This window comes from Crotalus tigris, unplaced genomic scaffold (assembly GCF_016545835.1).
Source record: "Crotalus tigris isolate CLP2741 ecotype Arizona unplaced genomic scaffold, ASM1654583v1 scf7180000024429.2167931701:2281839, whole genome shotgun sequence".
NCBI classification, from domain to species: domain Eukaryota; kingdom Metazoa; phylum Chordata; class Lepidosauria; order Squamata; family Viperidae; genus Crotalus; species Crotalus tigris.
In genome coordinates, this window is record NW_024100596.1 from 265610 (window position 1) to 290344 (window position 24735).

General features: G+C 39.0%; 1 protein-coding gene across 5 annotated transcripts in view; it reads right to left on the reverse strand.

Annotated features, from left to right (window-relative positions):
* Positions 1 to 24735, reverse strand: part of CBX5 (chromobox 5) — a 44290-nt gene that overhangs the window by 11792 nt on the left and 7763 nt on the right. For all 5 annotated transcript variants that reach the window (XR_005555111.1, XR_005555113.1, XR_005555112.1 and 2 more), the window contains exons 2-3: positions 14335 to 14512; positions 9606 to 9789 (exon numbers count right to left, since the gene is read on the reverse strand). Coding sequence is in view for 1 of the 5 variants with exons in the window: in XM_039330544.1 (XP_039186478.1) it covers positions 9606 to 9789; positions 14335 to 14471 (321 nt within the window). In the remaining 4 variants the exon portion in view is untranslated. The remainder of the gene's footprint in view (positions 1 to 9605; positions 9790 to 14334; positions 14513 to 24735) is intronic.

Below are 24735 nucleotides of genomic sequence, written 5' to 3' on the forward strand. Positions count from 1 at the left end.
TGTAATTAGCAGCCGAGGAGGCCTTAATATCTTTTCTGCCTGTATTATTAATCTTTGCACTCTCCCTCACCACACGTTGGGGGAGAGAGAGATCGTCGAGGTGAAGGAAAGAAGCCTAAAAGGCAGGGAGGGGGAGGGGGGAAAGACCCGAAGTCGCCATGAAAATGAACTAAGAAAGCAATGGGGGCAGATTGAGGGAATTAAGTCATCTTGCCTTTGCAGCAGCTGCTGCAGCAGCAGCCATTCGCGATTTCCAAAGCTCCCCATCCCTGCTACGCCTCCCCCGCTCCAGAGCGCACCACCTCTCTGGGCTCTCACAGTCCTCGAGGTCTTTGTGCCGGTGGTGCCGTCGATGGGTGTGTCCCATTCATGCAGAAGGGGGGAATTTTTGGTTGGTTGTTGTTGCAACCGAGAGCTTAAGTCTCCGGGGCCCCAGACAAGGGTCAATCAGCTCCCTCTGCACATACCATCTGAAGGCTGGTAACAGCTTTCAGTCACTGCAAGCCTGGAGCGAGAAGCGTTCTCCCTGCTTTGCAGCAGCAGCAGCAGCAGCACCACCACCGCACGCTATTCTGCTAGAGATCCACACATTTGTTGCTCACACATACTGTCTAGCAGATGCAGCTATGCAGACCCAAGCATGTCAGAGGCAGACAGGCTGGCTTTTTTTTTTTTAAGTATTAAAAGCTAGTTGCAAAGTGAGAAAGAAGGAAAAGAAAAGCAATGCATTACAATAACCTACAACAATAAGTGAAAGAAAAGAAAATGCAACAAAATTGAACCAACTCATTTAATTGATTGGTACAACCCACAGGAAGGAAGGAATTTCCCAGCTGCAATCTGTTGCAAAAGAAAGCCATCAAAGTATTTAAGCACTCTCCTTTTAATTTTTCAAAAATGTCTAATATTACGGGCAGGATTTTTTTAAAACCTCAAAAAAAACCACAAGTTAACTTTAATATATGAATTGGTCTTAACCTCCCAAGACATGTATGATGATGGTAGGAAAAATGGAGAACTTGATGCAGAATTAAAACTAAAAAAACAATTATGTATCTAGATTCAGCAGAAATGGGTACCTACAATCTTCCAATAGCTCCAAGATACAGCTAAACTACAACTCCCAGCATTCTTTTCTACTGGCCAAGAGAGCTGGAGTTAATGGGAGTTGTAGTTTAGCATTTTACCTGGCCGGCTATAACTTCCCCATTCAATTTAGATAAATAGGCATGAAATAAGTTTCTGAACATTTTAAAAATATCTAATTCCTTAAAGTACCAGCAACCATTAAAATTGTTGTTAATTGCGAAGTCGTGTCCGACCTATCGTGACCCCATGGACAACGTTCCTCCAGGTCTTCCTGTCCTCTACCATCTTCTGGAGTCCATTTAAGTTCACACCTACTGCTTCAGTGACTCCATCCGGCCATCTCATTCTCTGTCGTCCCATTCTTCTATTGCCCTCAATCTTTCCCAGCATTAGGCCCTTCTCCAATGAGTCCTTCCTTCTCATTAGGTGGCCAAAGTATTTGAGTTTCAACTTCAGGCTGTGGCCTTCTAAAGAGCAGTTGGGGTTGATCTCTTCTAGGACTGACCGGTTTGAATGCCTTGCAGTCCAGGGGACTCGCAGGAGTCTTCTCCAGCACCATAGTTCAAAGGCCTCAATTCTTTGGCGCTCAGCCTTTCTTATGGTCCAACTTTCACAGCCATACATTGCAACTGGGAAAACCATGGCCTGGACTATACGCACTTTTGTTGGCAGGGTGATGTCTCTGCTTTTTAGTATGCTGTCTAGATTTGCCATAGCTTTCCTCCCCAGGAGCAAGCGTCTTTTAATTTCTTGGCTGCAGTCCCCATCTGAGGTGATCTTGGAGCCCAGAAAAATAAAATCTGTCACTACCTCCATTTCTTCCCCATCTATTTGCCAGGAATTGAGAGGGCCGGATGCCATGATTTTGGTTTTCTTAATGTTGAGTTTCAAGCCAACTTTTGCACTCTCTTTCTTCACCTGCATCAAGAGGCTCTTTAGTTCCTCTTCACTTTCTGCCATTAGAGTGGTATCATCTGCATATCTTAGGTTGTTGATATTTCTCCCTGCAATCTTAATTCCAACTTTTGTTTCATCTAGCCCTGCCTTTCTCATGATGTGCTCTGCATATAAGTTAAACAGGCAGGGTGACAGTATACAGCCTTGCCGGACTCCTTTTCCAATTTTGAAAATTAGTATAGCCTTAAAGATTGCTACTACATCACTCAGCTACTTGGTAGAACAAAGTCTTTAAGACTTACATACAAATTAGCCAGAGCAGTAATTAGATAATGGGCTGACTAAATTATATTACTTTAAAATTTCTGTATTTTCAGCAGGATTTGTAACTATCATTAAGATTTGGTCCTGCACTGTGAGATTGTAGACCACTACCCTCTGATTGCAGACAAGAGTTTTGTCTAAGCAAGCTTGTAAACATATTTAGCAAATTTAGAAACTGCCTATTTTACTCACAACACACAGACAATGTCTTTTCCCCTCTGATTACATTTGAAGGTTTTAACTGATAGTTTGGCAATTTGTTGGGGTTTTATAATATCTGTATTACAGTTTATTAATGCCATTTTTGGATCTCCAAAAAGCAGATCATGCAACTTTTAATTTAAAACACTTGAGCAGAAGGGAATGCTGATATTCCCTTTGGTAAATATTCCCATAGACAAATTCCATTATTGAAAATAAATTTAGTAAGTTAAAAGATTCCACACTTTTGCCTATATTCTGCTCCTGTGCCCCAAACTTGCTGTGGGAAGTCAGCCCCCCCATAGAGAAGGAAATATTAAAAGGGCAGAATATTATATTTCCTCAAAGGATCTTAAAGAGGCAGAAAAGCATGCCCAGTTTTCTTAAAAGCCTGAAGTCTCCCTCCCCCAAGCAGAAACCAGCTCTATAGAAATGCAGATGTAATAATCCATTCAGAAAGGCTGGATCCAGGAAGCTAGAAGCTTAGGAAGACAAAGACACCTAAAATCTATATACCCCACCCAAACTCTAAGACAGGACATAATAGGATTAACCCACAGATGCCAAAGGGCCACACTCAGACTAAGGTCAAAGTACATGACACAGGAAATACAAAGCCTCAAACAGGAACAGGAAACTATTGCAGAAAATCACAGGACTCAGACCACGGAATCAAAAGAAGTTGGTTTATTTTGCGCAAAGATTCAGAGTACTATATTTGTAGCCACATCTGAACAGCTTCATATAAAAAAACACAAGTTTATATATTCTCGTCAGAAACAGCAAAACACGGAAATGTAACTGATAGCATGGATTGGATGCTTCGAATCACAGCCCCCTTACAGCATACAGCCCCCTTTCCTTAGCTAACATATCTTGCTTAAACTGAATTTTCCTACCTACAGCGTCTAAACTTCCTACCTAACTTGTGGTTAGCTGCAAATGAGACATAAAGACATGTGGTTAGCTGTAGCAGAGCTTCAAACTTCACACTTTTGTGTGACCGACAAATGAACTTGTGGTTTGACATCTTTCATTTCCTTTTGTTCTCCTTCTAACTAATACACGCATTTAAGACTCATGTCCTGTTTTATGACTTAAGTCCTGCTTTATGTCCTGCCTTAAAACAACTCCAAACAAAAGCCCAAGAGGGTATAAAAACCCACTCCCTACTACATGTGCTCACTCTCTTCTTTTCTTCCAGAGCCATCTTTCTGTCTGGCTCCCCTCTTCAATAAACTACAACCTTCTTTCTAAAGCAATTGCCATGTTGTTTATTCCCGGCTTGGACTGGACCCTGATGAAGACTTCCTTCAACACTGCCTTACATGTAAAATATATAAAATGAAATCTATGCTGGAAGACAGAGATAGCCCTTCATTAGAGCTCCTCAAAAGGCTTGCAACTGGCCAGATAGAGAAAAAACAAACAGTGAAAACCAACAACAACAATACTTCAAATAAATACTTTCCTTTGAGTATAGTGCAAATAACAGTGCAGAATTTTGAGATACCAAAATGTTTTTATAAAAGTCCTTTTTACAAGCTTCATTGTATTTCTTTCCCTAAAGAATACAGAAGGCTAAGGTACAATCAACAAAGCCACACATTATACACATACACAACATTTAGTAAACTATCAAATGTGCACAATCAGAATTGATCACTCTTCTACCAATAGAGTTTCTCAAAACCCTAAACTGACATCTTGTGATATAGTTTCAATAGCTGGATCAAAGTAGCACGGGATAATAACGTAAAAGATTTGTTTTTCAGGGATGGATCTGGATATTAAATGTTTTTTCCTATTCATCCAGGCAAAAGTGTATCTTGTCCTAAAAGCAGCACAAATATCCTTATACTGTAATAATCTTGCAAAGTATATTAGACAAGATAAAGAGAATTGAATATAAGTATCCACCTAGCCAAAACTTAAGACTTTCCTTCTAAGCTAATATTGCCTTGCGCTCCTGGTTCTTGTGCTATCTAAATTTCCAATTCTATAACTCACGATTGTTTTTTTTTAGATACTTCAGTGATCAGTGTACTTGTGGAGATATGGTAATGTGTGAGAAGAATTTTCCAGAAAATGACATCTAATGGAAATCCATTGTTGATCTACTAAAACTGAGGTAGCCTGTTGTAGTTCTGAAAAGAAACACTGGTAAATGAGAAAAGTCCTGAGCTACAAATAGTATAGACACTGCTATCTAGGTGCCAACCCAAGCGAAGGAGGGGGATAGAAAATAGAGATAAGAGAACTTGAGAAACAGAAACTGTGGCAAGCAGCTACTGTACCTCTCAACTCTGATTCTGCAATCTCAGTGTAATAAAATAATAGTGGATAGCTCACCCTGTCTATTGTACTACTCAAAAGCAGCAAATAACACAAATCTGTCTATTATTGCACCACTTACTTTTTCTTTCAATTCTGATGTTACAGTCCCCAATGCCCTAAGCCAACAGCAGACGGTTCAAACCCGTCTTTCTACTCAAAAATAGCAGATAACTGAAAACTAGAAAGCAATGCAGCACCAGTCCATTTTAGAGTGGTTCATTTGAGGGTGGCCTCTTTCCCATCTTTATAACATAGCCTCTCAAGATCAGCCAGAAGTAACTACTCAGGCTACTAAGGGGAACATCAATGGGGTGATTGGGCGTTGTACTTTTTAGGATGTAAAGACACTGAACAAGAGTAGAGTAGAGTAGAGTAGAATAGAATAGGAAGGGACCTTGGAGGTCTTCTAGTCCATTCCCCTGCTCGAGCAGGAGAACCTATACCATTTCAGACAAGTGACTGTCTAGTCTCTTTTTAAAACTCTCCACTGATGGAGCGCCCACAATATCTGAAGGCAAGCTGTTCCACTGGTTAATGAATGGGATAAATGAATGGGCAAAAGTAACAGAGGGGAAAAGAAGAATTCTGTAGTTAATTAAACCTCTCCTCTAAGGCTCAAATTAAACTTTTTAAGAATGAGTGGTTATGAACAATATAAGAATGTTTGGGAAATATAGCAAAGTGAGCTTGATCTTTTTTTTCCCTTCTCTTGTTCCAGGCAAAATTTCACTCTAAATTGCCCTCAGCCCTGCAGTGATTGAGTGGTGGTTAGTGCAGTGTTTCTCAACCTGGGCAACCTGAAGATGTGTGGACTTCAATTCCCAGAACTCCTCAGCCAGCCATGAATATTAGGGTAAAACCCCAGTTATCTTATACAAGATATAACACAGCAAGGAATGTGCTACTGAAAAGATGTTTTGCTGACTAGCCTCAGGTTCAAGTTTCTTTATCACACCTAAGTACTAGAGAAGATGCCTACATAAGAATAGCAGTTAATTAAATTTCTGACTTACAAGAAAAGGAGCAAAAAATGCCTTGTAATAGACATTATCAGAGCAAAGTGAGCTCAACTATCTATGCACATTTTTTTTTTCAGAAATACCATATATCAAATAGTGCACATATTGGCCGTAGGAAGAAGGTATACAAAGAACACAGTGCTCAAAAACACATCTGATCAGCAATAACTTCATTGCCAATCTATGATTCCCAGTAGCTCTCTGCTGTTGTACAGCCTCCTCAGAAGGCTAATTTATGGGTTGAATGTATATTTAGGATATTAATTTCTGTTGGTCAATAACAATGATTAAATACCATGAAGAAATTAGGAACATTTAGCCTTGAGAAGACTGAGTGAGAATAAAGAAAGCATACTTCAAAAACATGGAATATTTATTTATTAATCACATTTTTGCACTGCCCATCTCACCTACATGACTCGGTAATATCATGCAAAAGTCTTCTTAGGACACTAAATTTAAGTTAAAGTCATTGAATGGAATGTTCAACTAAATGTTAGGAAAAACATTCTAAAGGCAAAAATGATAATGGAAGCAACTATCCAGATGTTATGGCCTCCCATTCACTGGATGTTTTGAAGCAGAAGCTAAAAAGGCATTTGTTTTCATTTGGATTTCTGCACTTAACAGGAAATTAGACCTCTAAGAATCCCTGCTATGCATTATTCTAATCAACTTGCTCTAAAAAACAGAGGCACCATCTTGAACAAGGAACCATGGCAACCTAAAATGTTAGAGAACTGAAGTAACTCTGGCAGGAAACAAATCACTCATTTCACAATGGACAGATTTACTTCCCACATTTTAAGGAAAATCATAGTGGTTTATAAAACTGCAATCCAAATACACTAATAATAATCTGCAAGATATGAAATGTGTGACCTTATTACCCTCAAGATTTCATCAAGGGATAACAGTAGAGTGCACATTTGAATCTCTAGTGACTTAATCATAATTTTATACAAGCATAGCAGTAAAGGGCAGGGCATTTTTTTTCGCAAGTAGGACTATAAAAAAAGTAACAAACATAGAATTACAGATGATTTTTCTCTTCCAAAGGGGGAATGGCAAGATATAAAATGCCACTCATAAGATCCTCGTTTATACAATTTTCACAGTGCCCAGTAAAGATGTGATTTGATAATCTGGCAAGTGGGTGACCATATAACTTGAATGAATGAATGTATTAACATAATGTATATTTAGGTTATAACTACAATTTGTAAGGCCTACTCAACTGAAAGTTTACATGCATCATATTGTACAATTAAATCCAGTACAACGCTTAAAAACAACATGAGAAAACATACAATAGGTGGAAACACCACAACCAAAACCAACAGTAAGCATCGCATGGGCACACCATCAATCTGTCCCATAGCTTGTGAAAAAAGCCATATATTTAAAGAATATTGCAGGGTCAGGCAGCCCAAACCTCTGGAAGCATGCTATTACCATGACGGAAAAGTACCATGACAGAGAAGGCACACTTCCTAAGATAAAGCAAATCTTAGAGAAATCTCCACTGCACTAAATTCATGTAGCATCAGAACCCCAAGACAGATTCCTGATGAATCTCATCTGCTCTGAATATAACAGTGGTGGCAAACCTATGGCATGCGTGCCACAGGCGGCACGCAGAGGTGTCCCTGTGGGCACACGCGCCATCGCCCCAGAGGGAGGCGGGACCAAGCTGCTCCCCTCCACGTGCGCCTGCGCTCTTGCTCTGTTTCTCTCTGCACTAAAAGCCAGGGAGCAACTGCAAAAGCTGGGCAGATCAGGGCTGGATGGTGGAGGCAGCTGCCAGCATGACTCCAGGTAAGCCTCCAGAGCGATTTTGCGACACTCCAGCGGCTGGATACATGCTCCGGAGGCCTGGAGAAGGCCTCTGCTGCCCAGATCTACGCCTGCAGAGTTATTTCGCACCCCCCCTCCAGCCGTTCTGGGCAGCAGAGGCCTTTTTGCAGCACCCCAGCGGCCCGTTCTGGGCAGCAGGTCTTTTCGCACCGCCCCACAGCCGTTCTGGGTGGCAGAGGCCTTTTTGCAGCACCCAGCGGCCTGTTCTGGGCAGCAGTGGCCTTTTCACACACCCACACAGCTGTTCTTGGCAGCAGAGGCCTTTTTGCAGTGTCCCAGCGGTCCGTTCTGGGTGGCAGAGGCCTTTTTGCGGCATTCCAGCAGCCCGTTCCGGGCAGCAGAGGCCTTTTCCAAGTGGCGTCGGCAGCACGATCCGTGCGGCGGGGGGAGTGCAGAAGAACGCTCTGCAAGGGTTGGGTTGGACACATGTGGGGCTGCTGCCTCGCTTTCCATGCCATGCAGGGGTTGGGCTGGACTGGGCGCAGAGCCTCCATGCCGCTTCTCCTGCAGACATCGGGAGCACCCACTCCTCGTCCCGGGGCAGCTGCCACCGTCCCGCACTCTCCAGCCTGTCGCCAGCCAGCCAGGCGCGTTGAGCTCAGGCCTTGGGCAGATGGAGGCCGGAGGGGAGCAAGAGCCGTGACTGCCCGGCTTCTCCGCCTGAGGACCCGTGTGGGGAGAGACGCCGGCCGGCTCAGTAAGCCGTGGTTTGCCCGCAGCAGGAGGATGGAGGAGGAGGGCTGGCCGGGGACAGGCACAGCGCTGCCCACGGGGGGAATTTGACCAGCCCCAGCCTGGAGGGGGGGAGACGGCAGCATTTGGGAGTATAGCTGCCCCCTTTCCCCCCAAGCCATCAGCTGAGCAAAACGCCCTCCTGCCCACTACCCCACCCGCCAGAGACCCTCTGGATCTCCCCCAACCCTGCCTGGCCCCCACAGGCATCCCTCCCCAGGAGCAACATCGAGCTGGCCATGCCCACCCAGGCCATGCCTACCCAATCTGCCATGCCCACCGTAGACACACCCACCTAGCACCTGGCGATATATAAGTGGGTTTTGGGTTGCAGTTTGGGCACTCGGTCTCTAAAAGGTTCGCCACCACTGTCCTATAATTTCAGCACCATTTGGCTACACACTTTTTTCAAGAGATTCCTAAATTACAGATTTTCAAAGCTCATCTTTCTAAAGCAGGCATGTCAAACCCGCAACGTCACGTGATGTCGCGCGATGGGACTTTTTTCCCATTGCTGGCAATGGGGTAGGTGCGGTTTTGGCATGACGCATCTGGCCAGCTGGCCGGCAGTTTGACATACCTGATCTAAAGAGACAAAAGTTGCAAGAAGTTGAAACAAACTAAAAATAATAAAAGGAAAGAACTTATCTAGGCAGAAGTCTTTAGCCTCATGCATTCTTTGTTTATTGTCACAATTAGGAATCTTACTTCAGCCAGCCTTTCAACTGATAAATTGCATTTCTTCAGATCTTAATCTACTCTACATAGTGCCCTGTTTGATTGTTAATCTTTATTATATTTTAAAGGTTGTAATTACTTTAGTGTTTCTTTTCTTTACAATGGTAAAGTAAATAGTGGCAGCAATTAGTTTAAAATATAGTGTTTAGAATATAATTACTTTAGAATATAGTGGTGGCAATTAGTTCATCCTATTTTACAAGATAGTTTTCCACAAGAGGCATATAAAAATTAACAGAAATGAAGTAGGGGCTTTATTTTGAAACGGTATTTTCTCACTCCTGATATTATTTGAAAATCCAAATTGAAGTTTTCTGTCCAAATTTTAAAACACAGAAAGCGCTGCCTACACAAGAATGCCAAACAGAAATTGTCATAAAATGAGGAAAGACCTTCAAGCAGGATACTCACCTCTCTCTTCTTTTTGGCTTTGATCTCTTCATTGTTGTTGGCAAGGCTAGACTTCCGCTTGGTGCCCTCTGATTTCTCCCGAGGCTTGTTTTCACCTTCCTTCATTTTTTTGTATTTTTTCATAAACTCAGCAATTAGTTCAGGGCAATCAAGGTTCTTGTCAGGTTCCCAGGTATTATGCTCCCTGACACAATAAGAGATGGGCAACAGCGGGGGGAAAGGAGAATAACAAACAGAAGAAAAATTGAAGACATTCCCACTCAGTGATCACAAACATCAACTGAGAAGTGAGAGAAGTCATAATTCATAATCAATGTATGAAAGAACAATTCCGTTTTTTCCAGGAGTTCATGACAAAACCATACAATTATTTCTCATGTTTACTGAAAACCAGATTTGGTATAAAACTCATACTATCGAATTGAGAATTCCAAACACATGGAATACGAGACAGAACAAGAAATCATAATAATAAAATAGGCTAAAATGTTAACTATAATATATAGATAGACCAATAGGAAAATAAGTGGTTGAAAGGGTTAAAATTCACATTATGTTCTAATCTTAAAGGGACTTTTTATAAAATGATGTATCATTGATATTTGTCACTGGAGAAACTGTTTCTCAATTTCAAATCTTTGTTGGAAATGTGAACATGAAGGAATATTTTATCATGCCCGGTGGACGTGTAAAAAAGCTTTAAAAAAATGGATACAAATAATACAGGTAATCCTCAAAACTACAGTTGGACCAGAATTTCCATTGCTAAATAAAATGAGCCGCACCTGATTTTACAACCATTTTTACATGGTGTTAAGCAAATTATTATAGTTAAGTGAATCTTGGTCATTAAGCTAATCCAGCTTCCCCCATTGACTTTGCTTGTTGAAAGCCAGCTGGGAAGGTTGCAGATGCTAATCACATGGTCCCAAGGCACCGCAACCATCCTAAATACATGCTGGTTACCAAGCACCTGGATTTTGATCATATAACTATTGGGATGCTGTTTAACAGTCGTAAGTGTGAGAATTGGTTGTAAGTCACTTTTTGCAATGCTGTTGTTAACTTTGAATGGTTGCTAATTAAATGGTTGCAAGTCAAAGACAACCTGTACACTAATTCAGAATATTTTAAAAGTTAATTTGTATGTTCTTTTAAACTTCTAATAAAAAATTATGTACATATATATAAAAGGATGAATTCTAATTGTAGAGTTTGTCTTTGCTTCAAAAATGTGTATTAAGGCGCTTAAGAAATTTGTTTTATTTCTCTACCATCTCATTCCTGCATAAGGCTGTTATTTACAAATCAATTTTGATACCTTGATATAAAAAACATCTTATTATAAAAATGCATATTCTAAGAATGAGTTTCACAAATGGAACATATCCAGGCAAAGGGAGTTTCCCCAAATATTAGGTGGATTTCCTGTATACCAGACCAGCATGACATTTAAAATGCAAAGTATTTGTCAGGAGACAGCCTTATCTTACACATCAGGTTTCTCAAGATAGTAATTAAGATGTTAAATAAATACTAATAAATAAATTATAATAATCCTTTATTAAAGCCAATTAAAACCTTGTGGCAGCAAACTAATGTTTGAGGCTCAAAGAAACATCTTATCCAGGCTAGAAGAAATTAAAGAAATCCACTCAAAGGAAAAAGACATGATGGAGTAAAGGAAAAAAAAAAATCTCACAGGTTAAGTAGGCTAATTTGTGTCCAATATATAGATCACATATGCTAAATAAAGATCACAGAAAAATACCATATATGTGTGTGTGTGTGTGTGTGTGTGTGTGTGTGTGTGTGTGTGTGTTTTCTGAGGTTTTCGCAGGTGTTTGTATGTAGGTCTTTGGTTATTCGGGTTTTCTCCTGCGTAAAATTGGAAGTGTCTTGGCAACGTTTCGACGAAGTCCCATTCGTCATCTTCAGGCTGGTGTTTTCAGCTTTGTGCTTCGAGGAGCAATGAAGCTGAAAACACCTCGAAGCACGAAGCTGAAAACACCAGCCTGAAGATGACGAATGGGACTTCGTCGAAACATTGCCAAGACACTTCCAATTTTACGCAGGAGAAAACCCGAATAACCAAAGACCTATATATATATATTTATATATATATAAATAAAAGCATCTTCAGAATAATAAAAACAATTAAACGTATTTGCCACCCAACTCTCAGCAAGTCTGGGAGGATTAATAAGCAACAGCTATTTTACCTTGGTAACAGAGTAAGACCTCAGTATGTCTGATTAATTGAAACATTGCAATCTCTCCCCCCCCCCAACCAAATATAGGTAGTTTCTCCTTTTTTGCTGTGATATCAGAGGGACCTGCTGCTTCAGTTGCTGCACAATAGATCAATATCTCAATATTGGCTTGATGGATTTGCCTTCCTATAATAAGTAGTGTGCATCCATTTAAATATCTCATCCTCAAATCTGAATCTTGTAGATTATGATCCTAGTTTGATCTTTTGGAACTGTAAAACTACCTGGCAGAACCTAGGTCAATAAACTAGAATACAAATACATATGAATACATACAATCACAAAAATCTTTTGAGAGCATTTATTTTGGAGTAAGTGAGAATGTTCATCCCGGGTGCTTAAAATACCACCATTATTCTGCCTATCTTGCTCTGACACATTCAACTGGGAAGTTATCTATTCTTTTAAGTCCCATTACATAATCCTGGAAATTGCTTGGCCCATCTTGGCTTCACAGATTGTCAGGCATTATCTTGCAGTTTTCAACTTATTTTAATCGCTATAGCTAGAAATGTCCTTTAAAAAAGTAAAAATGGAAATATCTAGGATGCCGTTTAACACCCAATACCAAAATTCTGTGCCTGAATTATTTATTTATAGCGTTCCAGGAGCTTACAAAATTCCCACATGGTGCAATAGAGATATAATTAATTAAAATGGCAATTCAATTAAATCTCAATTTAATTTGATGTTTAAAACAATGTTAAATTTATTGAATATGATGCCATGGTAAAACTTAATCCCTAAGGCCTGTCAAAAGAGCCATGCCTCTGCCTGCTTCTGAAAGGGGCAAGGTATGCTAAAGGAGGGAGGTGCTACAGAGAACACCCATCACTAGGCCCTCTCCCTGATAGGTTGGGAACTCTTAGCAAGCACTCCTTTATTGTTTGGGTAGGAGGACAGAAACAGTTGGGAAAAGGTACTACCTAAGATGCCCAATTTTGAGCCATTATAAGGCTTTGTAGGTAATTATCAGTTTTGAATTGCACTTTGAAACTTACTGGTAACCAGTGCAGCTCCTGCCACAGAGGCAGTTTTGTGAAGCTTCCACACAGTCCTCAAGGGCAGCCCCGAGTACAGCAGGTCATAGTAATCTTATTTGGAGATGAGAAGGGCCTGAAATCATCTTCAGTACACTATGTTCCAAGGAAGCTGCACTGATGAACAAATTGAAGCTGTGCAAAAGCCCTTCTGGCCATGGTCTCCGCCTGGTCTTTTGACCAGTAGCCATTCACAAACACAAACTGATTGCAATCGTGTGCTTGCCCAAAGTTGCACTTAGCACAAAGATGGTGCAATCCTGGAATCAGACATTCTCTGAAACAGTAACTACTCTGTCTTGTTTGGGTTCTATTGGAGCTTGTTTTTCTCCAGACTGTGACTGCCTCCAGACATCAGGTCATGACTTCGATCTTTCTCCTAGTAGGCCTACGTAGAAAAGTACAATCACTTATAGATGATCCTTTGCTCCAAACCAACAGATAATCTCTCCCAGTGGTTTCATATAGATGTTGAATAGGGGAAAGGACTCAACTAGGGACCCCATACAGAATTGCCTAGGAGTCTGACCTCTTTCCCTCCACAGTCAACATCTGGACACCTCGGGTGGGAGTGGAACCATTACAACATCATGCCTCCAACTCTCACCCCTTGCAGGCAATCCAGAAGGACCGTGATCGACGGTATCAAAGGCTACTAAGAGATTCAGAAGAACAAGGATGGTCACATCCAAGCCTCACTGTAGGACAGCCGTAAGAGTGACCAACATGCTTCCATCCCATGCCCAGGTCTAAACCCAAACTACCAAGGGTTAAGATAATCTACCCTCCAAAGCCTTCTGCAATTGCAGCACCACCACTTAATCAAAAAAGGAAGATGATGTTTTTCTAATCTTGCTGTTATCTAAACTTGTCTCTTAAGGAAGTTCTTCTTTATGGGCTTCTAGGATTTCCCCTTCTCTCAAAAGAGTTATTGATTACAGCCTGGATCCTACTTCTAAGTCCCCCTTTTGACTGTTTTTATTAGCCAAGTGGGGCAAAGGTCCAGTCCACAATGGGGAAGCTAAGATCACAGAATTAATTATTGCAGAATTAATATATTATAGTGTGGAGTGGAGGGAATTAACTTTTTTTTCTCCATGCAGCCTTTTAAGCAACTGTGCTGGTGAATAACTCAAGTGGAACTACCAACTCTGTGAAGTGAGAGAGGGAACGCAGATGCCAGTATTTCCAAAACACATTTTAATGTCCCAGGCTTTGCCTCATGACCCACTTGTTTAAATGGATGCACGCCACTCTTATTTGGAGTGAGCAAAGCAAGCTCCCACCTGTAGGGTTTACCTTCCTCCTTTAAGGGAAAGCTTGAAAAACGGCAATGGATTTTTAATTTGAAATACTGCCTGGAGCTCTGCCACCAAGAAAGATCAAAGCCCACGTCAGAAGGAAAGTTGGACTTACTCAGAGAATCCTTTCCACTTGAGAAGATACTCCACTTGACCCTTCACAACACGCCTGTCTAGAACCTTCTCCACAACATATTCCTCCTCCTCTTCAGAGGACGAACTATCTGCTGTCCTCTTGTTTCTTTTTCCCATAGCGCAGAAGTTGTACCTAATGCACCAAGGCTACCCAATTCCTGCAAATCGGAAGTGAAATGTTAATTGGTGGTAACTGCAAACCGGTTTCTGTTTCCATAAATCTCATGCTAAACATCCATCCATATAGTACACATCTCAAAGAAGTCATGTCTGATTACTAACATTCATTGCTTACGAGGAAATCTGGAAGCATATTTTAGAGAATTTCTATATCAAGGAGAAATAAACAGTTAATACTTTTCTTCCATGTTCTCCTTTAAGATGGTTGATACAAGCATAATAGTCCACAAAGCCACATACAATGTTAAAGCTACCTATATTCAGCTGAAATATCAACTGTTTTGCTAGTAGTTGCTAAGGACTATATATATAATTTATAACATCCCCCAAAAAACTATCTCATAAAAAATCCACAATAACATTAGTCCACAACTCATTAAATATCAATTTTTATTTATTGTAGATCTGATTGGAATTCAACAAATTGAGTATTGTTTTCATTTTAAATACAAAATTCTTTGTAGATAAAAATGAGTATATCTAAATCAAAGCCCAATCTTCTACATTTATTAGTATATTCCTAGGCCCTATTTATTTAAATTCTATCTTTCCTCTAAAAAGTGTTTTAACATAGGTATCAATTATTTAAAATGAATGACTGAAACCAAGAAAGTCTTGTCCTTGCCTGTGTCCACAGATATTTATTCTGCAGTGTCTTATTCTTAAAATGGTAATTTCACATACATTTTAAATGAATAATTCATATAACACTTCTAGAAAACAAAATGATTTGTCATTGTCATCTGCAATGTACAAAGGACCTGTAAGACTGTTTAAAAATCTCAAATTTAAATGTTTAAAAGTTTGAGAAGTGTAAAAATCTTCTCAAGCAGAGGGAGCATCCTGATTATGATTCCCCCCTCCATTTTCCCTACTTTAATGTTAAGTGCATGAAGAAATGTACCTCCCACTTTTTTCACCTTTAGCACTTTTTAAAGGTCTTCTTGAAAACAAATCAGAATGAAACTTTATTAAGTCACTGAATGAATTCAGACTTTTTTACTCCACTTTTGAGCAGAATTAAAATTTTCCAATTTAGCTTACTTTGCCTCAGGATCCAGGTTCCACCAAATCCAATATATATTCACAGAAAACTTTGATGAACTTGCAGGGATTACTAAAATTATGCTTTTAGAATAATGTTGAACATAAAAAAACATGTTTTTGTGCTTTCTAATAATCACTGTATATGTATTCAGTATAAAGATTTCCAGATACTAAGGCAATATTTCACTTCCTGGAAGTAAGAACCAATGAACTCATTTGTACTTACTTTGGAACACAGTACAAAGATAAATTTGCACTCTAAATAACTTAGTTGAGGAAAGAAAAGCCAGAAAGTATGTCAAGTTGGAATTTACAATAAGTTACCATTATAACAGGTATTGTATTTACTTGATAGTCTACATCCTGTTTTTCAAAAGTTCAGGAGGGCTTCCATGGGGATTGCACTTCATTTTATCTCCACAACAATCTTGTGAGATGGATTAGTCTGAAAGTGACTGGCCCAAAGTTACCCAGTAATTTTCCATGGCTAAATGTAGGTTTGAACCTGGGTCTCCTTGATCAAAGTCCAATACATTAACCATTATACTATAGTGTGATGCACAGAAAATATACATTTGCTTATATTGCTAGATTCCCCTTATTACTCATGTTACAGAAGCATATAAACATTATACTTGGTGGTATAGTGACTAGGGAAAGGGGTCATTCTGGGAATATTAGAAATGTGGATGGAAAGTGGATTTTAAAAAGGCTAGGAATAAAAAGGGGGGGGGAACAGAAATGACACTTTTGACAGCAAAAGTGTCCCCTGACATGAAATATTTAAATCTTTGCTTCAACGGTAATTGGATGTTTACTTTGTTTTTAAAAAACCCTTCAAATATTGCTCTACTTGTACACAGTTAAAAGATAAACACATTATCTTAAATCCACATCTTTCCACTGTAAAAACAAAACATACACATACATAACAGGTTATTTATATTCATAGCAGTTAGAGCAGTGGTTCTCAACCTGTGGGTCGGGACCCCATTTGGGGTCGAACGACCATTTCATGGGGGTCACCAAACAACACAGTCCGCCATTTTTTTTCCCTTTTCCTTAGCTGTGCTACACCTTTTTATCCTATTGGCTTTTGAAAGCCAATAGAATAGACTCTCTTGAACAGAGTCTAATTCTATTGGCCTTCAAAAGCCAATAGGAATTGTCCAGGCTGTCTCTGCCCTGCTGAGCCCGCCAAAAGTCCCAGTCTGCAAACGGTGCTGCACCAGTTAAGTAGTCCTCGACTTACGACCAGTTGAGTAGTCCTCGACTTACGACCGGTTGGGGGTCGCGGCATTAAAAAGGTTGAGAACCACCTAGTTAGAGGATCCATTTGTTAATTAGGTAATTTAGTGGATGTATTGATAGACAAAATTAAATTTAAAAAAAAGCCATACAAATAAGTGAAAGTTTAATTCAAAAGTGAGGTTGAAAGACTAAATAACTGAAATGATTGATTCTTCTTATGACCTAGAGTCCCACTGCTACAGCTACAATAATCTGGAATGCAGTGATGTTGTGTTCACGGATCAGTAGTTAAAAATTCTGTCACAGCTACTTATAAAAAGGCGTTATTTTTCCAGCAATTTATAACTTAGCCATAAACATTCACCACAGTTTGAATTATTGGCTTACAAGGACTCAACTCTGAATGAATGCTAATATTCCGCCCTTCAAAGAAACATGTGGAATTGATTGATTACATGCTCTTAGTGAGCACATAGCTAGACTTATTCCAAGATGATCTGTCTCCAATCTGGCTCTTCAGGTCTTCCAAGAGTAAAAAATCAATTACCTGTACCATATGAGTTACCAGACTGCAAGGGGGAAGGGGAATAATTATACTCTCCTTGAGCAATTATAAATTACACTCCCAGTTTTAAATAATTTGAATGTAATATATGATTAGTTCATAAACACTATTCAGCTTTGCTTGGTGTAGAGCTTTAAAAAACTTATTAATTACATCATTTTCATTAATATAATTACACAATACTGAAATAAAATTATGTCATTTAAACTGCTTTATTAACAATGGTAATTTTATTTTGTATTTTAAAACAGATTTTGTCCATCCATTGTCTAAGACCAAAATGAAATTCTGTTAATTGTTTCTAAGGTCTTTTACACTAAGTTCCGGAAATCTCTGTTTTACTATACTTCCAGAAGACTGAAACCATTAAATATTACAGGGAGGGAGCACAGGGTAAGGACATTTATATTTAAACCATTATTTTACTTATTAGTGACCCCAAGTATGAGTTCCAATTCGAAGCACTGATGTGTCTGCAAAAAAACGAACAAGCTCAGAAAGCACCAAGGACCCCTCAACTTGAAGTCTTTAAACTTTTGCAATCTATAACAATGTGGTGCTAAACTCCATTTATTTCTGAACAAGAGTTTAATATTTTCACATTTAATAGATTGCATTTAAATTGTCTTAACTAAGTCTATTTACTCTGCAAAATACTATTAACCTAGAGATCAACAAAAGAAATTTAAAAAGCAATCTCCTTGTTGTGACTAAGCAGCACTGAATGACACTCACTTTGGCAAACATAATTAAAGAGAAACAATGACAAATAAACCTTGACATGCACTTATGTTTATTTGCTCACAAATTGTCTAAAACCTTTTAATTCTTTGTAATAAGGTTAAAAGGAGTATTTCTCTGCTTGTTGAAACATCTGTTCACAACCAGTCACCATTAAATGTCTCAAGCTGCAATAAACCAAACTATATACCGTGTTTCCCCAAAAGTAAGAGCTACCCCCAAAATAAGCCCTAGCTTGATTTTTGTGGGTGGGCCTAATATAAGCCCTAGATTTGGGGCGAGGTGCACCCTAAAAATCAAGCTAGTAGGGAGGGTGGAGCTGCCCCACACGTCCCAACACCCACTTTCCATTGCAGCCTGCCTCTCCTCACCAGCCCACATCTTCTGCAGTATCCTTCAGCCTGCATTTCGCTGTCAAAGGCCTTCCAGAAAGGCCTCTGATGGTGAAATGCAAGCCGGAGTTCCATTCTCAGCTGCAGAGGTATTTCCTTCAGCCACAGAAGAAGTGGGCCAGCTGGGTGGGTCTGTGAGTGCCGCCACCGTGAGGTAAGACACCCCCCCAAAATAACACCTAATGCCTCTTTTGGAGGAAAAAAAATAAGACTGGGTTTTATTTTCAGGGAAACACAATATATATACAGGGTTTAGATTTCATGTAAGTTTGAGCAACGTTAAAAACATAAATGTAGAAAGAATGTTGTAACTAAACTATATTAAACCAGTAGAAGACAACATATTATCTACAACTAACATTCTAGTTACCTAGGAGTTCAGATGAATATGTTTGTTATTTATCCTAGCAAATATCTTTAGACCATGTAAAATGGATAAGAACTCAATATTTATTTATTTACAGAATGTATATGGCTGTTGGTTCAACTTGAACAATATGACTCAAAGTGGCTTACAACTCACCCAAACAATAAACAATAAAATTAATGACAGGCAAGCTGATTCATATTCATACTATTTCAGAGTCATTTTGTTACGAGATGGGTGGCAAGTAAGTTTAATAAATAAATTTCCTGATGGGAACTTACTCAGGCCCCAACACTCTGGGTAGTCATATTTTTAAGCCATTTCTAAACAGAGCCAACTGAAAAATGGGAAAAAGATTTGGCTCTTAACATGTGGCACTGTTTTACTGAAGAGACCCAAAGCATGCCCACTCTATTAAAATGAAAGGGACACGCAGATGTCTTTAGGAAGAGGTAATCACAAAAAATAACCCAATCCTTTGCCCAATAGGATTTTTTAAGTATAACCAGCACCTTAAATTACACCTGGAAGTTATTAGAGAGCCACTGTAGCTGACGTTACATGGGTAAGCAAAGGTGTGCCCATAACTACCCACACTGATAGATTCTGCACCAACTATAGCTTTCAGGTGGTCTTTAGAGGAAGTTATCCTGACCTGACTCAAAGAAATTAGATTCAGGAAAGTCTTATATTTTTATTAAATAGGTTTTCAAACAGAACTCTAATGGCAAACAGTTTGAATTGAGGGCAGCTAAGGAGTTGAGGAACATGATGAGATAAACGGAGAGTTGTCACCAACAAATCTATGAGGTATATGGTTCCCCTTCTATAGTGCTGGCATGACCTGGATTTGTTCCTTTGAGAAGGCAGGACTGGGTACTTTGTTCAGCCCTCCTTTCCTCCCAGCAGGCCTTTGCATGGGGGGGAGGGGAAGATGTTGGCTCTACCTCTTCTGAGGCCAGTGATAATTGCCTCTCTTGGTTGCTATGCAACACTGCCTTTTCTGCTTGCAACTCTTCCAGTTGAATCACTTCAGACTCATAAGCCTCTTCATTTTCCAAATCTAAGCTGACCCTGACCTTATCCTCCCCTCCCCGTAGACTAAGCCCTAGACGTCTTTGGATACCATCAATGAAACAGGCATGTGAGGCAGGGAGGAAGAACATCACTGACATCTTCCCAGGAATGCTCCTCTGATCCATAACCTTTCCAACCCACCAGATGCTAGAGACAGCTCTGATGGAGCCAAGTGTACAGAATGTGGGTTACCTATTATTCACATTCCCCTTCAAGCACAATAGGTGGTAGGATTAGTGTGGAGGAATAATGAAGACTGGGAGGCAGCAGGATCCAGCAAGGAATGATGAAAGACAGGATGAAAATGGAAGTAGTTTGAGCTGGAAATCATTAGGTTGATAATAGCTTCCATTGGGAATGGTCCTAGGCAGCAGTGATCCAATTTCTTTACTGGGTTACAGGTAGCAAGATACTTACATGACACCCATTCTACGTTTGCACAACTATCGGAGGACCTGCCTGGTGACAATAGTCAGCAAAGTGTTTATAAAATCTTCTGAAATTGAAGAACTTGATGAATATCTTGTAGTTATTGCAAGAGCTGATCTGAGTTTGGGACAGAAGAAATTGGTTTCAGTGGGGAAAAAACAAGAGGTGGAAGCCCTAGTTAGCGTTGAATGGCATTTGGCTGGAGGTATATTGTGCATTATTATAAGCAAACTCCACCTATGCTAACTGTCTTGGAGTTACACCAGGAAGGATTTAAAAAAAAAACATGCTTGTGGAAAAAATGGTTAAGATTGTGTTTCTGCTCGCTTAGTTATATAGAAGTGAAAAAGTTGAGAGATAAAGGGAAGCTAAATCATATCAGAATGGAGTTGAAGTGATATAAAGACAATGTGTACATGTATATGTTGAATGTAAGGATGGAAAGGTATCAAGAGACAGTGAATATTTTTGATGCAAACTATATTAAGTTTCTAAACCTATATTAGGTTTTCCTTATCTAATTAATTAGACTGAGAGATACACAGAAGGGTAGTTTATTATTTTGTATTTTGCGTATTGTTCCTTACCTCAAAAGGAAACAATGTGTGTTTAAAAAATAAGATATTCTGATGGTTGTGTAATTATTATTAAGTATTTTGGAGAACAATTAATCAAACTAAACAGATGCACATGACATTGAACTATATTAGGAAGATATAAGAAACAGTGGTTATAATAGGAGAGTAGAACAGAAAAAGGGATATTCAGACACTAATGTATTGAACTGTCTCAGGTGATCCACTGTGTAAAATGATACGGATAATTGCAAGTCTATTATTATTAGAGCAACCCAATTCAAGAAGGAAGTATTTCTGAACTGCTGATAGCCTTTTCAAAACATCTCAATTAAGGAAATTGCATTTGAAATGTTTGCTCAATGTTCTGCTCCATAGAAAAATGATTTGTGATTGATCAATGCCTTAGTAGCTCTGTTCTTCAATGTTTAGAAGCCATTCAAGAACTCAAGTCTGACCTAAGAAGTCTCTTGAAAAAATTATATGACATCATTTAATTTTTAAATTCCATATAAATATTATTGCTTTTAGAATTTGTTTAAACTTATTTTATTTAGATGAACTAAGTCCTCTTGGGTATTTAGAGTCATGATACCTAAAGTCAGGACACACATTTTGCTGTATGTGGATTTAATAATGCCACTATATAAGCAAAAATGCACAAAGACATGGAAAGGGATTATTAGTTTTTAGTGTTCTTTCTTTTTATTATACGCCAAGCAATTGCTAGTATTTTGAGGATTACCTATAGTGGACTTTTAGAGATCTTAATGAGATTAATTGATGCTCTTCTACTTGCATATAGATAATCCTCCCCTCCGACCACAATTGGGCCTGGAACTTCCATCATTAAGAAAAGCAGTTAAGGGAGACATACGAGACTGCTTTGCTCAATGACTGCAATCCCAGTTCTCCCCTTTGTGTTCATTAAGCAACTAAGTGGATCATTATCACTGAACAAAAGTCAAGCACTAGGAGAGGATCTGGGCTTTCCAGGCTTGGTGGAGTGGATTATCAAGAGTTGCAAAGCAAATAAAAGCAGTAGGATAAAGTTTCCGAAATGTTCTCATAGTTCATAGTCTTAAACTACATCTAACTTACTTTACATGATTGTTGCAACTATAAATAAGAGTACCTGAAACTATACAAATTATCTATCTTTTTTAAAACAAGCGGTTTTATAATAAATTATAAAAATGTCCTCTCCTAGAATTAATCCCCATTCTATCCAATGCATTCACTTATTTGCCATTCCTGGTTACCTGCAGCTATGAATTTAAGTGGTAGCTGCACTAAGCTAATAATCCTCTTATAAAATGAACCTGATGGATACACCGGATTCTGTTCTGGCAGCTAGTTTCCATTTCTAATTATAAAATTTAAAGGAAAAAGTAAATCTGTGTACATTTCTTTTTTGGTCTGTTCTCCAAATAAATCCCAAAGCATAGCCTTATATCAGACAAAGCCCATAGAAATCTCAAGTATATTCAGTAAATTTTAAAAGTGGCTGGAATTTAATTACCTACCAAAAGTTGGCAATGCCTCTTTAGATGTGTCATATAATTTTGTATTCTAATATCACTCCAATGCATTTGTCATACAAATTATGTGCAAGTTATAAAGCCTAGAACTTAAGAGATATAAAATCAAAATAATTTTGAGGTTTCATCCACCTCATGCAAGAGTACCCTTGGCAGATTCTTAACCATCCATTATAATCCAAAGCAATTTTTCTTTGCAACAATTTAAAAGCTGCAAAAAATATAATGGTTGATGACAGGAGAAACAAACCACACTAGAGGTTATTGAACCTTGTAAGTTTTCTGAAGTGTCTCCATTGACGTTTTAGTTTGAGTAATTGTGCCACAATATCCTAAAATGTGCCCGGTGTTGCAAACAGTGTTATTTGAGTGGCAACCAAAAATTTGGTTCCAAAAATGAAAATACAAATAGAAAGCTTTCTAATAGTCTTGTTGGCTTTATAAAATGAATCAGTTATGTAATTTAGAGAACTGAGGAAAATGTTAGAAAAATACCGCTCACTAGAGTCATAAATATAAAATCTAACAAACTTGTTCTAATATGAATAGTACAACACTTTTTCACAAAGTTACCGTATTTCTCCCTTCTGAAGGAATGATCCTTCTCCTATAATACTAAGCGCATCAAAACACAGCATGACGACAATCCTGAAAAGTGTCCAGTTTCACCTGCATATAGGACCAACATGCCCCCTTCCACCTATTTGTTCTAAATAACCTTAGGGGGAGGGTGACAATGTCATATTGAAATTCAATATAATGCAGACATAAGCAATAGAACACAATCAAACCAGACTCCTAGATCAGTAGTTTCCAACCTTTGCAGCCTGGCTGGGCAGGGGAGAGGGGAATCAGGCTGCATGAGTGGAAGGCTTTCGCGCACAGCTCAACTTGTGCGAGCAGCCGAGCTGCGCATGTGCATGGCGGCCCACCGCTCGCACGGCCTGGTTGCAAATAGGCCAAAGAGTTATTTTTCAGAATGTTTAAAATGTTCTTGGATTGCAAAGAATTTTAATATATGTCTATATAGTTTTGAGAACTTTCAAAGCAGAACTTCAAATGTTAGCTTTATTTAACAGCATTTCTTGTCAGGATCAGACAACTTTCATTAAAACTGAAATAAGCCATAGTTCAAGCCCAAACCATGAAAGCCTACACTGGTCTTTATTTTGGAGAACTGCAAAAACATTAGTAAACAGTTATTTTCACGTACACCCTTATTTTTTTACTTCAGGTTCTCAGCAAAGTCAACACTGTATGATGTATGACCACATTTTAGTGATCCAAGCTTAGGAAGATTAACAATTGTATTGTGGCAACTAGGTTTTATTAATACTGACATAAAGGAAATTTACAATTTATGTTGATAACAGTATTCATGCTGTAAATATTAGACACAAAGGGCAATGCCCAGAAGCTTTCCATCATTTCCTAAACCATTTAATATTTTATACAAACATGCTATTTTTAGTTAATACAAATATCAGGTAACTGGAAGATTTCCATCTTTTTTCTACTGTTTGATGGCTGTTTACCGGGCTGCTATGTTAAATTTAATATGATGAAAATCTAAATTGTTTTTTTCAAAATGTTTTCATCTTGAGGGATCATCATTGCAGAAACACACTACCTGTTTTCAGCAACTAGTAATTTAAAAATAGGGTAAACAGATGTAATAAACTACTTCAGTGATTTGAGGACTGAGTTTTAAAAATTAATTTAATTCATTGCTATCATTTTTATTAGTTTTCATTAAGTAACATGCCAAATTAAATGCAGGGCCAGACAGTTTTGAAAACAATGTTTGAAGGTTCATGGGCCACATTTCATTCTTTCAAAGGCAACAGGAAGCCACCAGGCAACATGCACAGTTCTCAACTTACGGCCATTCGTTCATCAACTGTTATCCCTGCCTGAAATTAGTCATTGCAACGCCCGTGATCACAATCAAAATATGGGCACTTGGCAGCCCACCTGCACTTACAACCACAAAGCACTTCAATTCCTTCACCTGCCTATCTCCCCAATTTTATGCCCTTTTGGCAGCCCTGCACAGTAGCACTTGACAGTGGCATTGCTGGGACTGGGACTAAAGTAGAGAACAAGGGTCTTCAGCAGTCTCAGCCAACTGCTACCCATAGGCCTCTACTTCAGCCCAAGTGCCTCCACTGCCACTAAGCCTCAATTGCCCCCGTCGCTTTGTCTTCCACTGGATC